Source organism: Octodon degus, unplaced genomic scaffold, assembly GCF_000260255.1.
Source record: "Octodon degus isolate 3935 unplaced genomic scaffold, OctDeg1.0 scaffold00002, whole genome shotgun sequence".
NCBI classification, from domain to species: domain Eukaryota; kingdom Metazoa; phylum Chordata; class Mammalia; order Rodentia; family Octodontidae; genus Octodon; species Octodon degus.
In genome coordinates this window covers 20,907,437-20,923,529 of record NW_004524578.1, presented here as the reverse complement: position 1 = coordinate 20,923,529, position 16,093 = coordinate 20,907,437, and the positions used below count along the sequence as shown (strand labels likewise).

At 47.9% G+C, this 16,093-nt stretch overlaps 2 protein-coding genes across 4 annotated transcripts in view; both read left to right on the top strand.

Moving 5' to 3' along the window:
• Positions 1-5,502, top strand: part of Ap3b2 (adaptor related protein complex 3 beta 2 subunit) — a 29,284-nt gene extending 23,782 nt beyond the window's left edge. For all 3 annotated transcript variants that reach the window (XM_004623332.2, XM_023712815.1, XM_023712820.1), the window contains exons 19-26: positions 51-234; positions 343-403; positions 630-736; positions 925-1,153; positions 1,548-1,632; positions 1,840-1,937; positions 4,861-4,999; positions 5,090-5,502. In XM_004623332.2, coding sequence (XP_004623389.1) covers positions 51-234; positions 343-403; positions 630-736; positions 925-1,153; positions 1,548-1,632; positions 1,840-1,937; positions 4,861-4,999; positions 5,090-5,240 — 1,054 coding nt within the window. In that variant the 3' untranslated portion in view covers positions 5,241-5,502. The remainder of the gene's footprint in view (positions 1-50; positions 235-342; positions 404-629; positions 737-924; positions 1,154-1,547; positions 1,633-1,839; positions 1,938-4,860; positions 5,000-5,089) is intronic.
• Positions 5,503-15,906: 10,404 nt separating this feature from the next.
• The window catches only part of Cpeb1 (cytoplasmic polyadenylation element binding protein 1), a 92,920-nt gene continuing 92,733 nt past the window's right edge, over positions 15,907-16,093 (top strand). The window contains exon 1 of the mRNA XM_004623330.2: positions 15,907-15,936. The gene's annotated coding sequence lies outside the window, so the exon portion shown is untranslated. The remainder of the gene's footprint in view (positions 15,937-16,093) is intronic.

Here is a 16,093-nt window from a genome sequence, read left to right as displayed (position 1 = left end):
GGGACATCTTGTGCAAGCCAGATCTGAGCCCCAACCCCACTCTCCTCCAGTGAGCAGAGTGAGGAAGAGGAAGGTGAGAAGAAGAGAAAGAAGAGGAGAAAAGTGCAGGAGGAGTGCGGAGAAGGCTCATCCTCAGATGAAGGCAGCGAGGCCAGCAGCAGTTCCTCAGAGTCTGAGGTGACATCAGAGTCTGAGGAGGAGCAGGCAGAGCCTGCCTCCTGGAGGAAGAAAATGGTAAGGACCTGGTGGGCCATCCTGCCCCCTGCCCCAGACATCTTCCCTGGTCAGAAACAGGGTGGGCTGCAGCCCTTCACATGGTCACAGCCCACCTTGCCCTTTCAGCCTCCTAGCAGTAAGAGCAGCTCTGGAGCCAAGGAGGTCTCCCTGCTGGATCTGGAAGACTGTAAGCTGCTTGGGGAGGTGGCAGGGGAAGGAGGCCTGGGGATGTGGCTTTGGTGTTGGGTGAGGTCCTGTGCCTGGGGCCTAGGATGATACTGTAAAGTGGCCTCCCACTGCCATGCGCCTCGCTGTCCGTGGTGCTGAATGTTTGCTCCCAGAGCCCTGGGCTCCTTGCCAGCCAACTTCATCTGCCCCTCCCTAATCGCAGTCTTCCTTATCTCCTGCTGCAGTCACCCCTCCCAGTGTCCAGCCTGTGTCTCCTCCCACGGTTGTGTCTACCAGTCTGGCTACTGACCTGGAGGGCCTGACACTCACAGACTCCTCTCTGGTGCCCTCTGTGAGTGAGGCAGGGAAGGGACACGGGTGGGACAGGGTCACATCTCTGTGCCATATCGTATGATCTGGCTTTCGATGTGTGAGGAGGTGTGATGGAGGGATGGCTTTGAGTCCTGCTGACAGATGGGTGGGGCTAGGCCACCTGTTCCTGCCTCTTACATTTGCATGTGGCCTCCTCCTCCACACCAGCTGCTGAGCCCAGTGCCGGGCATGGGGAGGCAGGAGCTGCTACACCAGGTTGCTGGCGAGGGGCTGGCTGTGGACTATGCCTTCAGCCGCCAGCCTTTCTCTGGGGACCCCCACATGGTGTCTGTGCACATCTACTTCACCAACAGCTCTGAAACCCCCATCAAAGGCCTGCACGTGGGCACCCCTAAACTGCCTGCAGGCATCAGCATCCAAGAGTTTCCTGAAATAGGTACAGAAGGGCCCTGGATGGGGTGGAGGCGGTGGTTCCTGGGCAAATTCAGTCTTTCTGTGGTTGCTCTTGGCCACTTTTGAGCCGAGCGGGGGGCATAGGCATGACACCTAGCATGATCCATGTCTGGTAGCTCAGGCAGATGAGAAGAGAGCAAGTTCACATTAGGGTGGATGATACCTGCAGCAGAAGCTTGGGGCCTTGTGTGTCTCAGGCCTGACTAAGCTGGGTGAGGGAAGGTGTTGAGATGCAGGAAAGAGTGAGGAGCCATCTTCAGGGGCCCAGAAAGCAGGGTTCCATGGAGAGCAGTCAACTCTATCAGAGAGAAAGAGGCCAGCCTGGTTCCAGGCTTCTAGGGTGATGGTGCCCTGTCCCACCCCTCACCTCACTTCAGAGTTGCTGGCACCCGGAGAATCTGCCACTGCTGTAATGGGCATCAATTTCTGTGACTCAACCCAAGCAGCCAACTTCCAGCTGTGGTATGTTTTCGGCTTGAGGTAGGGGGCAGGATGAAAGGAAGGGAGGGTGGGTGGGGAAGTAGCAGGACTCAAAACCTAGCAGCCATGTCCAAGCTCAGGTCTGCACTCAAGACCTGTTATCTCTGTGCCCTAACTTCAGCTGAGAGGGCTGGGTGAGGGTAGATCCTGGCCTTACACCTTCTCTCCATCTCCTTCCACCCTTCCTAGCACCCAGACTCGGCAGTTCTACGTCTCTATTCAGCCTCCTGTTGGGGAGCTGATGGCCCCTGTGTTCATGAGTGAGAATGAGTTCAAGAAGGAACAGGGTGAGTACTCCCTAAGCTTTCTGTGGAGGGCAGGGCTGGAACCCAGGCTCCTCTCGATAGTGGGAGGCCTTGTAGTCTGTGTCTCCAGGAAAGCCTTCAAGAGCCTGGGACATTTTGGTGAGGTTTCACAGAGGGAGTGTGCACTCTGCTGGGCAAAAAAAGTCTAGTCTTCCTGGGTATTGGTGGCATCTGTGCTTGTAACAGAACTCTGGAAGGCTGAGGCAGGAGCATCACAAGCTCAAGTCCAGCCTGGGCATCTTAGTAAGACCTGTCGCCAAACTTTAAAAAGGGCGATGGATGTAGCTTATTACAAAGGCCCTGGTTCAATCCCCAGTACTAGGGGGGAAAAAGCTTAGCTATATATTATGTTCAAGGCCATGTTGAACTACATAGTGAGATCTTGTCTCAAAAAACAATCAAAAGTTTAGTCCTGTGTTCTATCTGGGAAACAGCACATGTAGAGGTGTGGAGTTGGGAGCAGCTTGGTGTTTGGAGTACAGGAGTCTGGAGCTCAGCAAAGCAGTAAGAGTGAAGCTGGAAACATTATGTTGGTCATAGTTTTCGCATCCTGTATGCCATGCTAAAGGACTTCAGTTCCATTACCATTTCAGAATTAGGCATTTCAGAGCTGGAGCAGTTATAGAGATCATTATGTCCAGCCTCATCTTTAGAGGGATGAGGGCTTAGAGATTCCATTTTTCTAGGAGTGGAGGAATCATGAAGGAAGAATCATGAAGAAGCATGTTCCATCCTCTTCTTCAGAAAGGGGAACCCCCGCAATGCTCACAGTTGGGGTTGGAAGTGTGCAGAAGAGAGGGCTACACAAGTGTATTGGTCAGGGTTTTACTAGAAGAACAGATATAATATAAAGAACAGATATTAACACAAGAAGTACAATGTATAAGGAATTACAAGATGACTTACTACAGTTAGCTGCAGAGTCAGATGAGGGAGTGTGGAAGACTAAAGTTCCTCTGATGAAGTGGAACAACAACCACTTCCTCAGCCCCTTTATATGGTCTCTTTGTGCTGAGTCACTTGGGGACAGAACCAGTTGTGCCCCAGGGCCAGACCCCCACCAGCTGGGAGTCATCCAGTTGACACAATGTATTAACCACTACAACAAGTGAAGGAAATACTGGCTCCACAAACCTTGGTTTTGTTTCTGAGTTTGCCATTCATTGGGTGTGAGATGTCAGGCTAAATTCTGTGTTTACTCAGCCAGCTCTCACAGAGAGCTCATAGGAGACAGACATGTTAGAGCAGAGTGGGGAGCTAGAAGGCCTGGGTAGGAGAGAGGTATCAGGAAGAAGGGAGCTGTGGAAGTTGCTCTGAGTGGAAGAGAGGGTGGTAGATAAACTGACCAACATGTCTGATTTAGGTAATAGGGAGAAGTGTGGCCCTGCATTTAGACCAGAGTTTGAAGCATTTTTTTTTTCTGTAATGGGTTATAAAATAAATAGGCTCTAAGGGATACATGGTCTCTGTTGCAGCTGCTTAGCTCTACTGTTGTAACATAAACCACCACAGATGACATGTAAATTAATGTGTGGCTGAGATGTTCAGTGAGATATTTTAATTTTTTTTTAAGTTCCATGGGTTATGACATGCTCATCTTCTTTTGATTTTTCCCCAATGCTTCATATGAAAGTCATGGTGTGGGCCAGATTATGGACTGGCTTTGGCCTACAGGCTAATTTAATACACCAAACCTCTGATCTGGAAGAAAGAATGGGCCAGACACGGGAGGAGGGAAGGCCATGGATACTTCCAGGGGCTTTGAAGTTCACTTAGCAAGCTTGGGAGGAGATGCCTGGGTGTCTGCCTGAGAAGACACTGAGGCTGAGGTGAGAGTAGAGGTAGGGAGAGTGGCTGAGTGAGCTGGGGGTGGGGCAAGAAGTCAAGGACACAGCCTCAAGGAGAACCTACATTTTTCAGAAAAAAAGGGGTTGATAGGAGCAGGAGCAGAGAGAGGTGAGGAGAACAAGAGCACTGGAGAGGCAGAAGGGTGCTTTTGGGTGGCCTGCAGGCCATGATGGTCCAACGCCTTTGGACCCCCATGTGTGGGAGGCCACTGCCAACCAAAGAGGAGCAAGCCAGTACAAGAGGAGAAGTGGCTGGCTGTAGGGGTTGAAGGAGACCAGAGCATGAGGAGGTGAATCCCCCTTGGTGGACTTCAGCCATGAATAAGGAAGGAGACCAAGCTTTGCATGATGAAAGATCTCCCTTCTGGAAATGGTCCTTTTTGTTTTAGAAATGGAGAGACTTGAACATGGACAGACAGAAGCTATAGCTGATACCAGCCACAATTGGTGGGGCTGGAAAGATGTGGAGGGGGAGAAGGTGGGGAGCTGTCAGTTCTCTAAAGGAAGAGGAGAAGGGGAAGTGGCTGAGGGGGAGGGAGAGGCTGAGGAGGAGAACTGGTGGGGACAAGCACAGGCTGCCTGGAGCTTGTGCATGGAAGAGAGGTCGTCAGCCTGGGGGATGAGGAGCACTAGGGGTGCTGTGAGGGCTGGGGCTTCAGGGGCTGCTGCTGTGGTGGTACAGATAGGAGTCCAGCCTTGAGCCCAGCAGTGACTGTGACCTTTTCAGAGGGCTCAACCTGCAGGGGCTGGGAAGGTACTGGCCTAGGTTGAGGCCATCTGGGAAAGACCAAAAGACATGGAGGTCCTCGAAGAACTGTGTAGCCCCCCAGGTCCACTGGGTACTCCAAAGGGGATGGTGGCCCAATGTCTGCCAATAGAAAATACCAAATCTGTCCCTAATCAACGTTATGGACAAAGCCTGAGGCAGGTCTGTGGGGGATGTGCCCTTCCCCAAGGCTGAAGAAGGGACCCCAGCTGTCTGGATCCCAGCCTGGCCCAGTCTGAAACAGAGCTGGCCTTTCTGCCTCCTCTGCTCTCACCACAACCTTTGTTCCCAGGGAAGCTGACAGGCATGAATGAGATCACTGAAAAAGTCATGCTGCCAGACACCTGTTGGAGTGATCACACTGTGGTGCAGAAAGTGACTGCCACTGCCAACTTAGGCCGTGTCCCTTGTGGGACATCTGATGAGTACAGGTACTTGCACTTGCAGGGTCTGGCTGGAGGGATGGTCCTGGCCCCTAGTGGCTGAGCACTTTCCAAACTTCTCCTTTCTGGCTACCTCAGGTTTGCGGGGAGGACACTGACCAGTGGGAGCTTGGTCCTACTGACTTTGGATGCCCGGCCAGCTGGTGCTGCCCAGGTGACAGTCAACAGTGAGAAGATGGTGATTGGCACCATGCTGGTGAAGGATGTGATCCAGGCTCTGACCCAGTGACACCCAAATGCTGTGATGCTATGACCTCTTTGGTCCCTACCTGTTCCCCCTCTATGATATCTAGACTGTCACACCCCTTCTCTCCTGTCAGCCTATGTCAGTTAGCATCTGGGCAGGAGGTCCCCTCATTAGTGTTTACTAGATCCCCTCATTTCCTGAGTAACCTGTGCTAGGGAGACGACAGTCGTTTCCTTCAATCCTCTAAGCTTTCTGTAACTATTTATGTTGCAAAATCTCAATAAAATATCCTCCCTTAATACTGGTTCACCTGTCCTGGTTGAGTTGGGGGCTGAGCTTCTAAAAGTGGCTGTGTTTGGCTCATATGACCTTGTGGAGCGGGAGGAGAGCCTGGATACTCCACAGTGATATCTCTAGTAAGGAGGGTATTGCTGAAACATAGGGCAGGGCCAAGAGGCCAAGCCAAAGCCCCTCAGTCCTTTCTATAAACTCCTGCAGAAGCTAGTCTTCTGTGGCCAACAGTGCCAAGTTCCTCTTATGGGCCCTTGGGAAGGAGGCATTCAGTATATGGAGATTTACTCAAACAGCAGTTCAGGGTGCTCTGTGGAATTCAAAGCATGTCAACTCCATTTGAATGCAGAGCCCAGGGGCCCCACCCAGCTGGAAGGATGACCTGGCCACCTTAGAGGGGAATAACTCTGCATTAGTGTGTGTGTGTGTGTGTGTGTGTGTGTGTGAGAGAGAGAGAGAGAGAGAGAGAGAGAGAGAGAGAGAGAGTGTGTGTGTCCTGTTAATGTGCAAATTCTGATTAGTGGGTTCCTGGTGGGCTGAGAGTCTGCATTTCTAAGAGGCAGCCCTTGCTGCTGCTGCACACATTTGAGTAGTGGAGACTAGTGTCCATGCCTACAAACAACCTGGTAGGTATTCCTGGTGGCTTTTCTGGAGAGGAAAGAGGCTAAAGGAAACAGATGTAAGAGGTGTTCTGTTAAGAGGAGTCATGGATTTCATGTAGGCCTCCTCAGAGCACTTACTACTGTGCATCATGCCCACCCCTCCACCCACTGTGAGGGCACAGCATGTTCTGTTGCCCATGTGTGGTTCTGACCTTGGAATGCTTTTCCCACAGAAGATTCTGACTGGGTGTTATGGTTTGTGTCTTGATGTCCCCCACAAAGCCTCATGAAGTCATGGGAGATGGCCTCTAGGATTTGCAATTGATTCATGGACCAATGTTGGGATTACAGATGTGAGTGCTACATCCCCTGTGGAGAAGGCAGCCTGCATACGATATAAAGGCGGGAAAGAGGCTTGCTCACTTGTCCCTCCCTTTCTGCTCTTGTTGCTTTTGCTGTTTTCCGCTGCCATGAACTGTCGCTCTCTGCCATGTGCTGTTTTTCTGGGAGTCAGCTGAGTATGGACTGAAATCTTCACAAACTGTGAGCTGACTAAACTTTTCTTTAATTCTGGGTGTCAGGTATTTTGTCTCAGCAACAAAAGAAAGGTAACCAAGACAGAATTAGTACTAGAGAAGTGGAGTCGTGGCTGTGATTATACCTGATCATGTGGTTCAAAAGCCTTTGGGGGGCTGGTAGATGGCGCAGTGATCGAAAGCACCTACTTAGAACAAGCTTAGCAAAAGCATCAGGGACCGCGGTTCAACCACCCAGCACCACATGTCAGCCAGCCCCGCCCCCTGGTGGGCTGAGCTGGCCACACACACACACACACACACACACACATTAAATTTAAAAAAAAAAAGCCTTTGGGAATGGCTTGTGGGAAGAGTTTGGGAAGGTTTGGAGATGTCTCCTGAAAGAGTACAGCTGGGACACCTTAGGCTATTCTGTATGAGAGATTCTGGTCAGAGCTCAGAAGACCAGAAAGCTGACAGAAATCCGACCAGCAAACCCCAGGCTTGGGAGGTGTCTTCTGGGAAGGACTGAATTAGCTGGCGGAGTCCAGATGATGTACATTATGGCTTGGCAAAAAGTTTGTCTCCATATTGCTTATATCCAGAGACTCTGCCTGAGACTAAAATTAAGGTTGGTGAATTAATCTGGCAGAAGAAGTTCTGGGGATATAGCTCAGTGGTGTAAGTGCCTGACTGGCAAGCACAAGATCCCGAGTTCGATCACCATTAGCACATGCTGTGCTATATATATATATAAAATCTGGCAGAAGAAATTTCAAGGCAGTCAAATGTTGAGGCAGTGGAGTGGCATGGTTTTTCTTTGTTGTTTTTTTTTGTGGAACTGGGGATTGAATTCAGGCCCTTATGCTTGCCAGGGAAGCGCTTATTCCACTGAGCCATCTCCCCGGCCCCTGTGGCATGGTTATTATTGGGGGTTTTATCCAAATTAGTGTTACAAATCAAGAGCAAAGAGTCCAGAAGAATGATTTAAAGTGTGAATTTGACCAGCATAGAAGCTCCAGTGAAGCTGTAGAGTGTAAAGACAGAACTGAGGAAATCCTGATTGCTTTATAGCCTCAAAACTGTGAATGACTTTGCTTTAAGGAAAAAGCCACAGAACACTGTGTTCCAGAAGGGTGGCAGCACAGAAAGTGTGTTCCTCAGAACTGGATTCAGAGTGTCCAGTGATTCAGACACTTGACATCCTTATAGCCAAGAGAGAGAAACATGGCTACTGCTCTAGCTGGCAGCAGACCTTGGCATTATCCATGCGGTACTGGTTTTAGGTGCATGCCCAATGTAAGCATTGTGAAGAAGGCTTACACCCCAATTTCAAAAGGCCTGTGAGACCAATGCCCCTGAAAGGACAATGTGTGAAGCTGTCAGTGTGAAGCCAAAGTTGCAGTAGAGATCCCAGAAATTTGAAAAAGGCCAAAATGTGAATTGTCTGAAGAAAATTGCAAGGAGGGAGCAGAAAACAGCAAAGAGAGAAGCCTTGGGAGCTACAATCCCTGGAAGTACCATACAGGTGGAGTCAGGGAAACCCCTTGGAGCTCACAGATTGCTTTGGATCGTCCATGTGGAACTACAGCACTTAATGTTTGCCCCACAGAAGTTAGACTTGCATAGGTCCTATTCCTGTTTGTAACTTTTGAACTGGGAGTGTCTATTTTGTGCCACTGAATGTTGGAAGTGTTTAACTTTCATTTGTACAGAGGCTCAGAATTAAGTTTGCCTTAAATCTCAGAGGAGACTTTTCAGTAACGTTGAAACTGTTAGGTCTTTGGCAACTCGTAGAGATGGGCTAAAATGTCTTTCACATAAAAGGATGTGCATGAGTTTTGGGAGACTAGGGGTGGAAATGTTATGGCTTGTGTCTAGATGACTCCCCAAAGCCTCATGCAGTCTTGGGGGCTGGCTTCTAGTTTATAACTGATTCATCGTCCAATGTTGGGATTTTGGTTTGAGTGCTATACCCACCTTGGGTCAGGAAGGCTGCATACAATACAAGGGAGGGAGAGTATTCCTTCCTCCCTCCTCCCTTTTTGCTCTTATTGCTTTTGCTGTTTTCTGCTGCCATGAACTTTGCCCTCTGCCATATGCTACTCTTCGGATTAGGGACGGAAATCTCCACAAACTGTGAGCTAAATAAACCTTTCCCTCTTTAATTTTGGAGGCTGGGTATTTTGTCTCAGCAACTAGAGAAAAATAACTAAGACACGGGGTTAAAGGAACAGACTCCGGGGATCGCTTGAGATGTGCTGGCCCAGGTTCTCATCTTCCCTAACCAAGACTCTAGATCCAAGCCATACTTCCCTGCAGCCTTGTCATATAAGCATCCCTGGGCCAGTCTGCCCACAAGAAAGCCAGGAAAGCTGAGACAGGAGTGGCTGTCTTATAGGGAATGAAAACAAAGCCATGGCCAGGGGACAACTCTTCTTGTGGCTCTGGGGACTTTCTGGGCTCTGTGGCCCCAGCCTGTAGCCTCAGCGGTGGCTTCCTGAGGAGCCCTGGCACCCCAAGTATCTCTGGGATTACTGCTTCTGTCACCGCAGATGGAACTGGCCCACCAGTGCAAGGTCACTTGAATGCCCCTGAATCAGCACCAAGGAGATACTCTTAGAAATGTAAACAAGGACCACTAGAGATTTTTCACGGGCCTTTATTCTGCACTTACCTCTGGTGGTTATATATGTAGCCAACCTCCCAGATGAACCAGAGCTCCCAGCTTCCTGGTATGGCATGCTGTGTCATTCCTCTCACATTTTGTCAGGGTTGAGGTGTGTGAATAACAGGTATTCCGTGACTAGGTAATAAAAAGCATTGCATTTCCATCTCAGTCTGTCTCCTGCATATTTTTTTTTTCTCTTTCTCTCTCTCTCTCTCCCTCCGTCCCCCTCTGATCATTTGCTCTGGAGAAAATCAGCTGCCACATCTTACACCAGAACTGAGGCCTATGCTATAAGGAACGGAAGGTTTTTCCAGCACCCACTGAGTGCACTTGGATGCAATGCAGGTCCTCCTTCCCCAAGAAAATCTTCAGATTTGATCTGTAATTCTGCTGACTTCAGTACAACTTCATGAATGACAATGACATGGATCCACCAGCTAATCAACTATTCTTAGATTTCTGGCCCTGTGATATTGTGAAATAACAAACATTGATTTAAGCTGCTTAGTGTTAGGGGTAACTGAACAGCAATAAGGAATTAACATGACCTAGCCTTTGACCTGGCTTCTGGCTGCTGGAAAGTCCCTAGAGCCCAAGTCTCCAACCTGCAGCACATGGTACAGCTGCAGTCTGTGTCTCAGTGGCTTCTTTCTGGCTCAGGAGGCTGCGTGTTGGTAACATTCAGGGGTTGTGTGAGCCCAGTGATATCAGATTGGTAGTCTGAAGTCAGCCATAGTGGGAAATATTTATGCCAGGGAAATGGGCAAATACAGTTACATCCTTGACCTCCAAATGAGGTTCATTCTGGAAGAACATTTGTAAATTGGATTCTCTTGTAATCCAACAAAGAGAGTCTTACACAGTACACCTGTTGAAAATTTGCAAGTTCAGGACTTACTGTACAAAGGACTTCTCCCTCCCCTATCCAAACATTGTTCACTAGCATTTTACTGCCCTTAATTACTCCCATTCCTTGTCTCTAAAAAGTTCTAAGCCAGAGTATGGTGGCTCATGCCTGCAGTCCCTGCTGACACCAGGCTTGTGTGAGCCTGGGAATTCCAGACCAGCCTGAGCAATACGGTAAGACCCTATCTCAAAATAAAACACAAAAAGCTGGACATGGCAGTGCATTCTGGGAGTCCAAGCTACTTCAGAGGCTGTGGCAGGAGGACAGCAAGTTCAAGACCAGTCTGAGCAACTTAGTAAGATTATTTGAAGGTAAAAACAAATTATAAAAAGGACTGGGGAGCTCAGTGGTAAAGTGCACAACAAACATGTTTGAGCTAGGGTTCAATCCCTAACACTGCCAAAAAAAACCCAGGTACATTTCAAGTTTAAACAGTAAAATAGAAGCTGGGTAGAATGGTGCAACCCGTAATCCCGGCACTCTTGCAGGGTGAAGCAGTAATATTCTGAGTTAGAGCCCAGCCTGGGCAATTAATTAATTAACTACCTGTATTTAGTACAGGGTCTCACTACACAGATCAGACTCATAGCAATCATCCTGTTTTCAGACTCGCAAGTGCTGGGATTAGAGGTGCATGCCACCACGCCCAGTCTCAATGACTGTCTCAGTATGCCCTAGGGGCAGTGCTGGCCTAGGGATCAAACCTCGGTTGTTGCACTCTGCCTGAGCAAGCACTTTAGTCAGTTGAGCTATCTCGCTGGCCCACAGACTGAGCAATTCAGTAGCTTAGATCCTATCTAAAAACTAAAATAATTTTTTAAAGGTTTGGGAATGTAGCTAAGTGTGAAGGCCCTGCATTTAATCCCCAGTACCTTAATTTAATATATATTTATAAGAATATATATAAAATATATAAATATACACCACCTTTGTACTGGTCACACACCTTAAAACTAAAAGTATTTGTCAATTGACTTGACCTGCCCATTTTACATGCTTTCCCCTTCCCACCTTGTCAGTCATTCAGGATTTTCTGTTTACCTATGCCATACACATTTTTTGGTAGTTTTAAGTACATACAGATACGTTCCTAAGTAATATCTAGAATTGTACTTTGTGAGAAGGGTGAACTGCATGTTTTAATACTTTCTATCAGTGGTATCATAGAATATTCATTCTCCTGCATCTTGCTTTTTTAAAATTCAATGCTGTTAAATTCATCTTTATTTATTTATTTCTTTCTTTTTTTTTTTTTTTTTGTTCCTCGAATGCCTTCAGGGCACTTTTGGCCAGCGGGAGAGGTGTGAGGTTCAAACTCCAGCAACCTGAGGCTGACAGCTTTGTGGAAGCAGCCACTTAAAGGCCTGAGCTAGGGCCAGGCCCCCTGATCTTTATTTCATTTATCGCCTGATTTTTTTTTCAAAATTTTATTGATAAACAGATAGCAATGAGACAGTTTCAAATCAAATCGGAAGTACAGATTCAACAAATAATACACTGCATATATTCTTCTTAGTGGTTAATTGCTGTACAAGATGCAGACTTGAGATCCTATTTACAAACACCATTAGAACAAAATCGCCTGATTTTACAAATGTATTTCCCATTGTGTGACTCCACTATTTATTCATTTATTCTACTGGTGAATAAATGAATAATGTAACTATAAACAAAACAGCTATATCCATTTTTACTTGTGCCTTTTTAATGTGTCAAAGTTTCTATCTGCTTTCCTTGGAGTGGAATTTCTGGGTCATATAAAGGTTTTCAATTTAACTAGATCATATCAAATTGTCCACCAGAGTACTTCACATCAAGGATATTTACAGAGCTTAATTCATAATAGTCCCAAATCTGGGAATAATCTAATCTCAATCAACACGGGTGGAGAAATGTTATAGTATGTCAACACTGTGAAATATAACAGTACAAAAGGACTGAGCTACATGCAGCATGGATGGATACGTTGAGACAGGTATGTTGAGTACAAGTAGCTAGCACTTACAAGAAATTCAGAACAGGCAAGATGATTTATGACAAAAGCAGTACCAATAATAATTACCTCAGGGTGGAGGTTGGGGGAGGGCACAATGGAACCAATGAGGTGGAGAGTGGCTGGGTCTGGCAACTTGAGTGTATCTATCTACACATTTGTAGCTAAGAAGTCACTGAGGTGTAGATTTAAGATGTGTGTGTTCCATGCACTGTACTTTTTTTTTTTTTTTTTTGAGAGAGAGAGGTTTTCATTATGTATCCCAGGATGGCCTCAAACTCAAAATCCTCCTGTTTCAGCTTGATGAGTAGCTAAGATTATAGTTATGCTTTTTTTTTTTTTCACATTTGATGGAAATCCCAGTACTTGGAGAGATCTCAAACTAGATCTTTGTAGACTGTGTACTACAAATATGTAGTGGCTTGCCAATAGTATTTAACAAACTAAATTTTATTTTTTAAAAAATAATTTTATTGAGAAACAAATAGCAATGAGTTTCAAAACTGATTACTAGCAGTTTCAGTAATACATTGCATATTGTCGTCTTAGTAGTTATTCATTGTATAAGATGCAGACATGATATCCTGTCCACAAACACTATTACAATAAACCTCTCTATTCACTGAATTAAGAGAATGCAGCTGTATATCTATCCTATTTTGACAAACTAAATTTTAAAATTCCATTGTGGTCACATTTAACATCTTCCTTCATATCCTGTTGTTTTTAGTTTCTAAAACTCATCCACATTGCTGAGGCAATAAAAATGCTCTATTTTTTAAAAAAATCTTTATTTGGTACAGGGTCTTGTTATGCAGCTGACTCATAGTGATCCTCCTGTTCAGCCTCCCCAGCACTGAAATTACAGGTATGATCCACCACACCTGGTTTTGGTAGCCAGCATGGTATGTGGTACAGGGGATTGAACCTAGGCCCTTGTGCTTGCCAAGCAGGTGTTTAGACCACTAAGCTCTCTCCAGTCCAACTGTTCTATATTCTCTCTAAAAAAAAAAAAAAAAAAAAAAATTCAAGCAGTTTTTCACATCCTTAATCCACTGCAGATTTACATTTGTGTATGATGCAATGGGGCTGACCCAGTTTTTATTCTACTTAAAAGGACATGGATAAGCAAACATGGTTTCTTCAGTACAGGTTTAGTGAGATTTGAGCAGAGACTGGCCCTTGTAGTCTTGAGTTTCCTCTTTCTGCAATGGGGAAATCATTTTCTTCTAAACATTTCCTTCTTTCAGCTCTCTGCCTGCAGTGAAAGCACTGAATACTTGACCATATAAAAATCTACAGGTTATATGCTGAGGATATAGCTCAGTGGTGAAGCGTTTGCCTAGCATGTGTGAGGCTGTGGGTTCAATTCCGTGTCAAAAACAAACCAACCAAAAAAGCACTACAGGGTCCCCTCTGTTCTGCTACAACATGTCTTTAAAACAACCCAGCCAACTACAGTTATACTTAAACTCTGCATTGTCAATTTGGGGCTTGACTGCAGATAGTGCCAGGCATGACTGAGAGAATGGATGCCACCTATTTGTTCCCACAGCTTCTGCCATTGCAGCTGTCCACCCCTGCCTGATGGATGGCAGACACCTTCCAGCCTAGCCACTGTCTTTCCTGTATGATGCAAAGGCCTGAGTGTGAGCAGAGAGCAAGGACTCACCACACGTGGGGTCACCTCTATTATCTCTGGACTCAGAGAACTCTGCCCCACACAGGAAGGTGCTGGTCTGTTCTCAGGTTATGAACCCAGAAAACTGGCTGGGTTTGAGTCCCTACTCTGTTGCTGCTGGCTTGGGGTCCTTGAGCAAGTTACTATTTTTTTTTTTTAATTTTATTTATTTATTTATTTGAGAGAGAGAGAGAGAGAGAGAGAGAGAGAGGCCAGCTCAGCCCACCAGGGGGCAGGGCTGGCTGGCATGTGGTGCTGGGGGATTGAACCGCGGTCCCTGATGCTTTTGCTAAGCTTGTTCTAAGTAGGTGCTTTAGACCACTGAGCCATCTCTCCAGCCCGCAAGTTACTATTTTTGAGCTTCAGTTTTTAGTCTGTAGTATGAGGTAACACCGGTAAGGCACTTCAAACTGTGCTAAGCAGTTTTAGTGAAAATGACCCATTGTTATCTGCAGCAGGAATTTTAGGGAGAGATTTTAGGCTGTCAAAACTCCTGGTCATCCTCAAAGATGTGTTCTCTTTCTTAGGGATGGGAGCTCTGAAATAGAAAAGGTCTCCAAGACACCCATTCCGAGTTTCAGATCCCCACCTGCTCCTAGTACTGAGGCATCAAACTGGGAGTTTATGTGTTACATACATCAGCCCCTGGACAAATCTCAAGCTTGCAATCTTCCTGCCTCAACCTCTGAAGGGCTGGGATTATAGGCATGTGCTACTGCACTACCTCTGGACAAACTTAGCTTTTGGGTCTGGGAGGACCAATTATATGAGATCACAAACGCAGTCACATGTGGGGTCCCTGGACTTACAGTTCACACTTAATGACTACACATTTGAAAATCTCTCTATGGCCAGCTTTTCTGGGAAGATGCAGCCTGGCTGGGACCTCCTTTCTACCTGGAGAAACTTGGCTCAGGTGTCATGGAACAGCATCTGGGTGTGGCACCTCGAGGGCCCAAATGAGATACACCATGCTCCCGTGCTGCTACCAGCTAGGATAAGAGTAGAGGTTCCAGGAGGCTCCCTAGACAGCGGCAGTACTCAAGCTCCCGTAACCTTGACCTCAGCAACCCTGGCGAAGCTCTCCCTGCAGGACCCAGGATGAGTGGCAATTGGCCAACTCTACCACTGGGCCCTATCTTGACTTCTCCAACATGTCTCTATGCTCAATGTCTTCTCCCCCACTAATCCTGAAACAAGACATATGCAGCCGACTTTTCGCTGTTCAGCCTGGGAAGAAAGCAGCATAGTTATCTGCACTCCTCCTCAGCCATGAGGTTTAGGACAGTCTCACCAGCCTGCCAGGAAGCCTTGCCCATGTTCCCCAACTGCCAAGAGGCCCCTTGAGCACAGGAAGTGCTTAATGAATAGTATACCACACAGGAACACTTCATGCTCAAAACACTCTGATACCCTATTTTCTGTTCCCTCCCAAACAGGCGTTCCCATTGAGCTACAACCCCAGACCCTTTTGCCTTTTATTTTGAGACAGAGCCGTAAGTCACTAAGTCTCCCAGACAGGGTTTGAACTTTCGATCGTCCTGCCTGCCCAGGGTGCTGTGATCACGGGCGTGCAACGCCACTCCGACTCCAGTTAACACCTGCTTTAGAGCCCGGACAACTGCCAACCCGTTTCCAGCTTGCTGCAAAATAAAGGCCCTTCGCAAACGCGCGCCTTCTCGGACCGGGGCAGATAAAGCAGCTTGCCCACTGAGTGCCCGCTCCTCTCCGCCCGCGCTCGGTTCCCCGCCTGGAATGCCGTCCCCGCCTCTGTGCCGCCGGGGTTTCCGGTCCGCTGCAGCCGAAGCCCGGCGCCTGTCTTCCCTGGGCCCGGGCTTCCCCGCGCCCCGCCCGTGCAAAGCTTCCCTTCCGAGGCCGGCGAAGAGTCGGAGGCGGCTCCCGGGGAGCTGCGGTGCAGAGGGGCCCCAGGTGTCTGCAGCTTTCCGGAACCCCCGCCGCGGGCCCGCCCCCGGAGTCGGGGCGACTGAGCTGAGGGCGAGGCCGGCTGTCACCTGAGGCTACCGCAGAAGGCGGTAGGCGTCCCCGGCTCTTGGACCGAGCACTTCGTCGCTAAGGTTCGTCAACCGCGCCCTGTTCCCTGGGGGGAAACTGAGGCCCGCGGAAGGACGTGACTTGGACGGGCACGCGGCAAAGAAGCGCGCTCACGTCGGGACTTTCGCCTAGCCTCTAGGTCCGGTGGGTGGCGGGGCCGGACGGGGCCGGCGGGGCGGG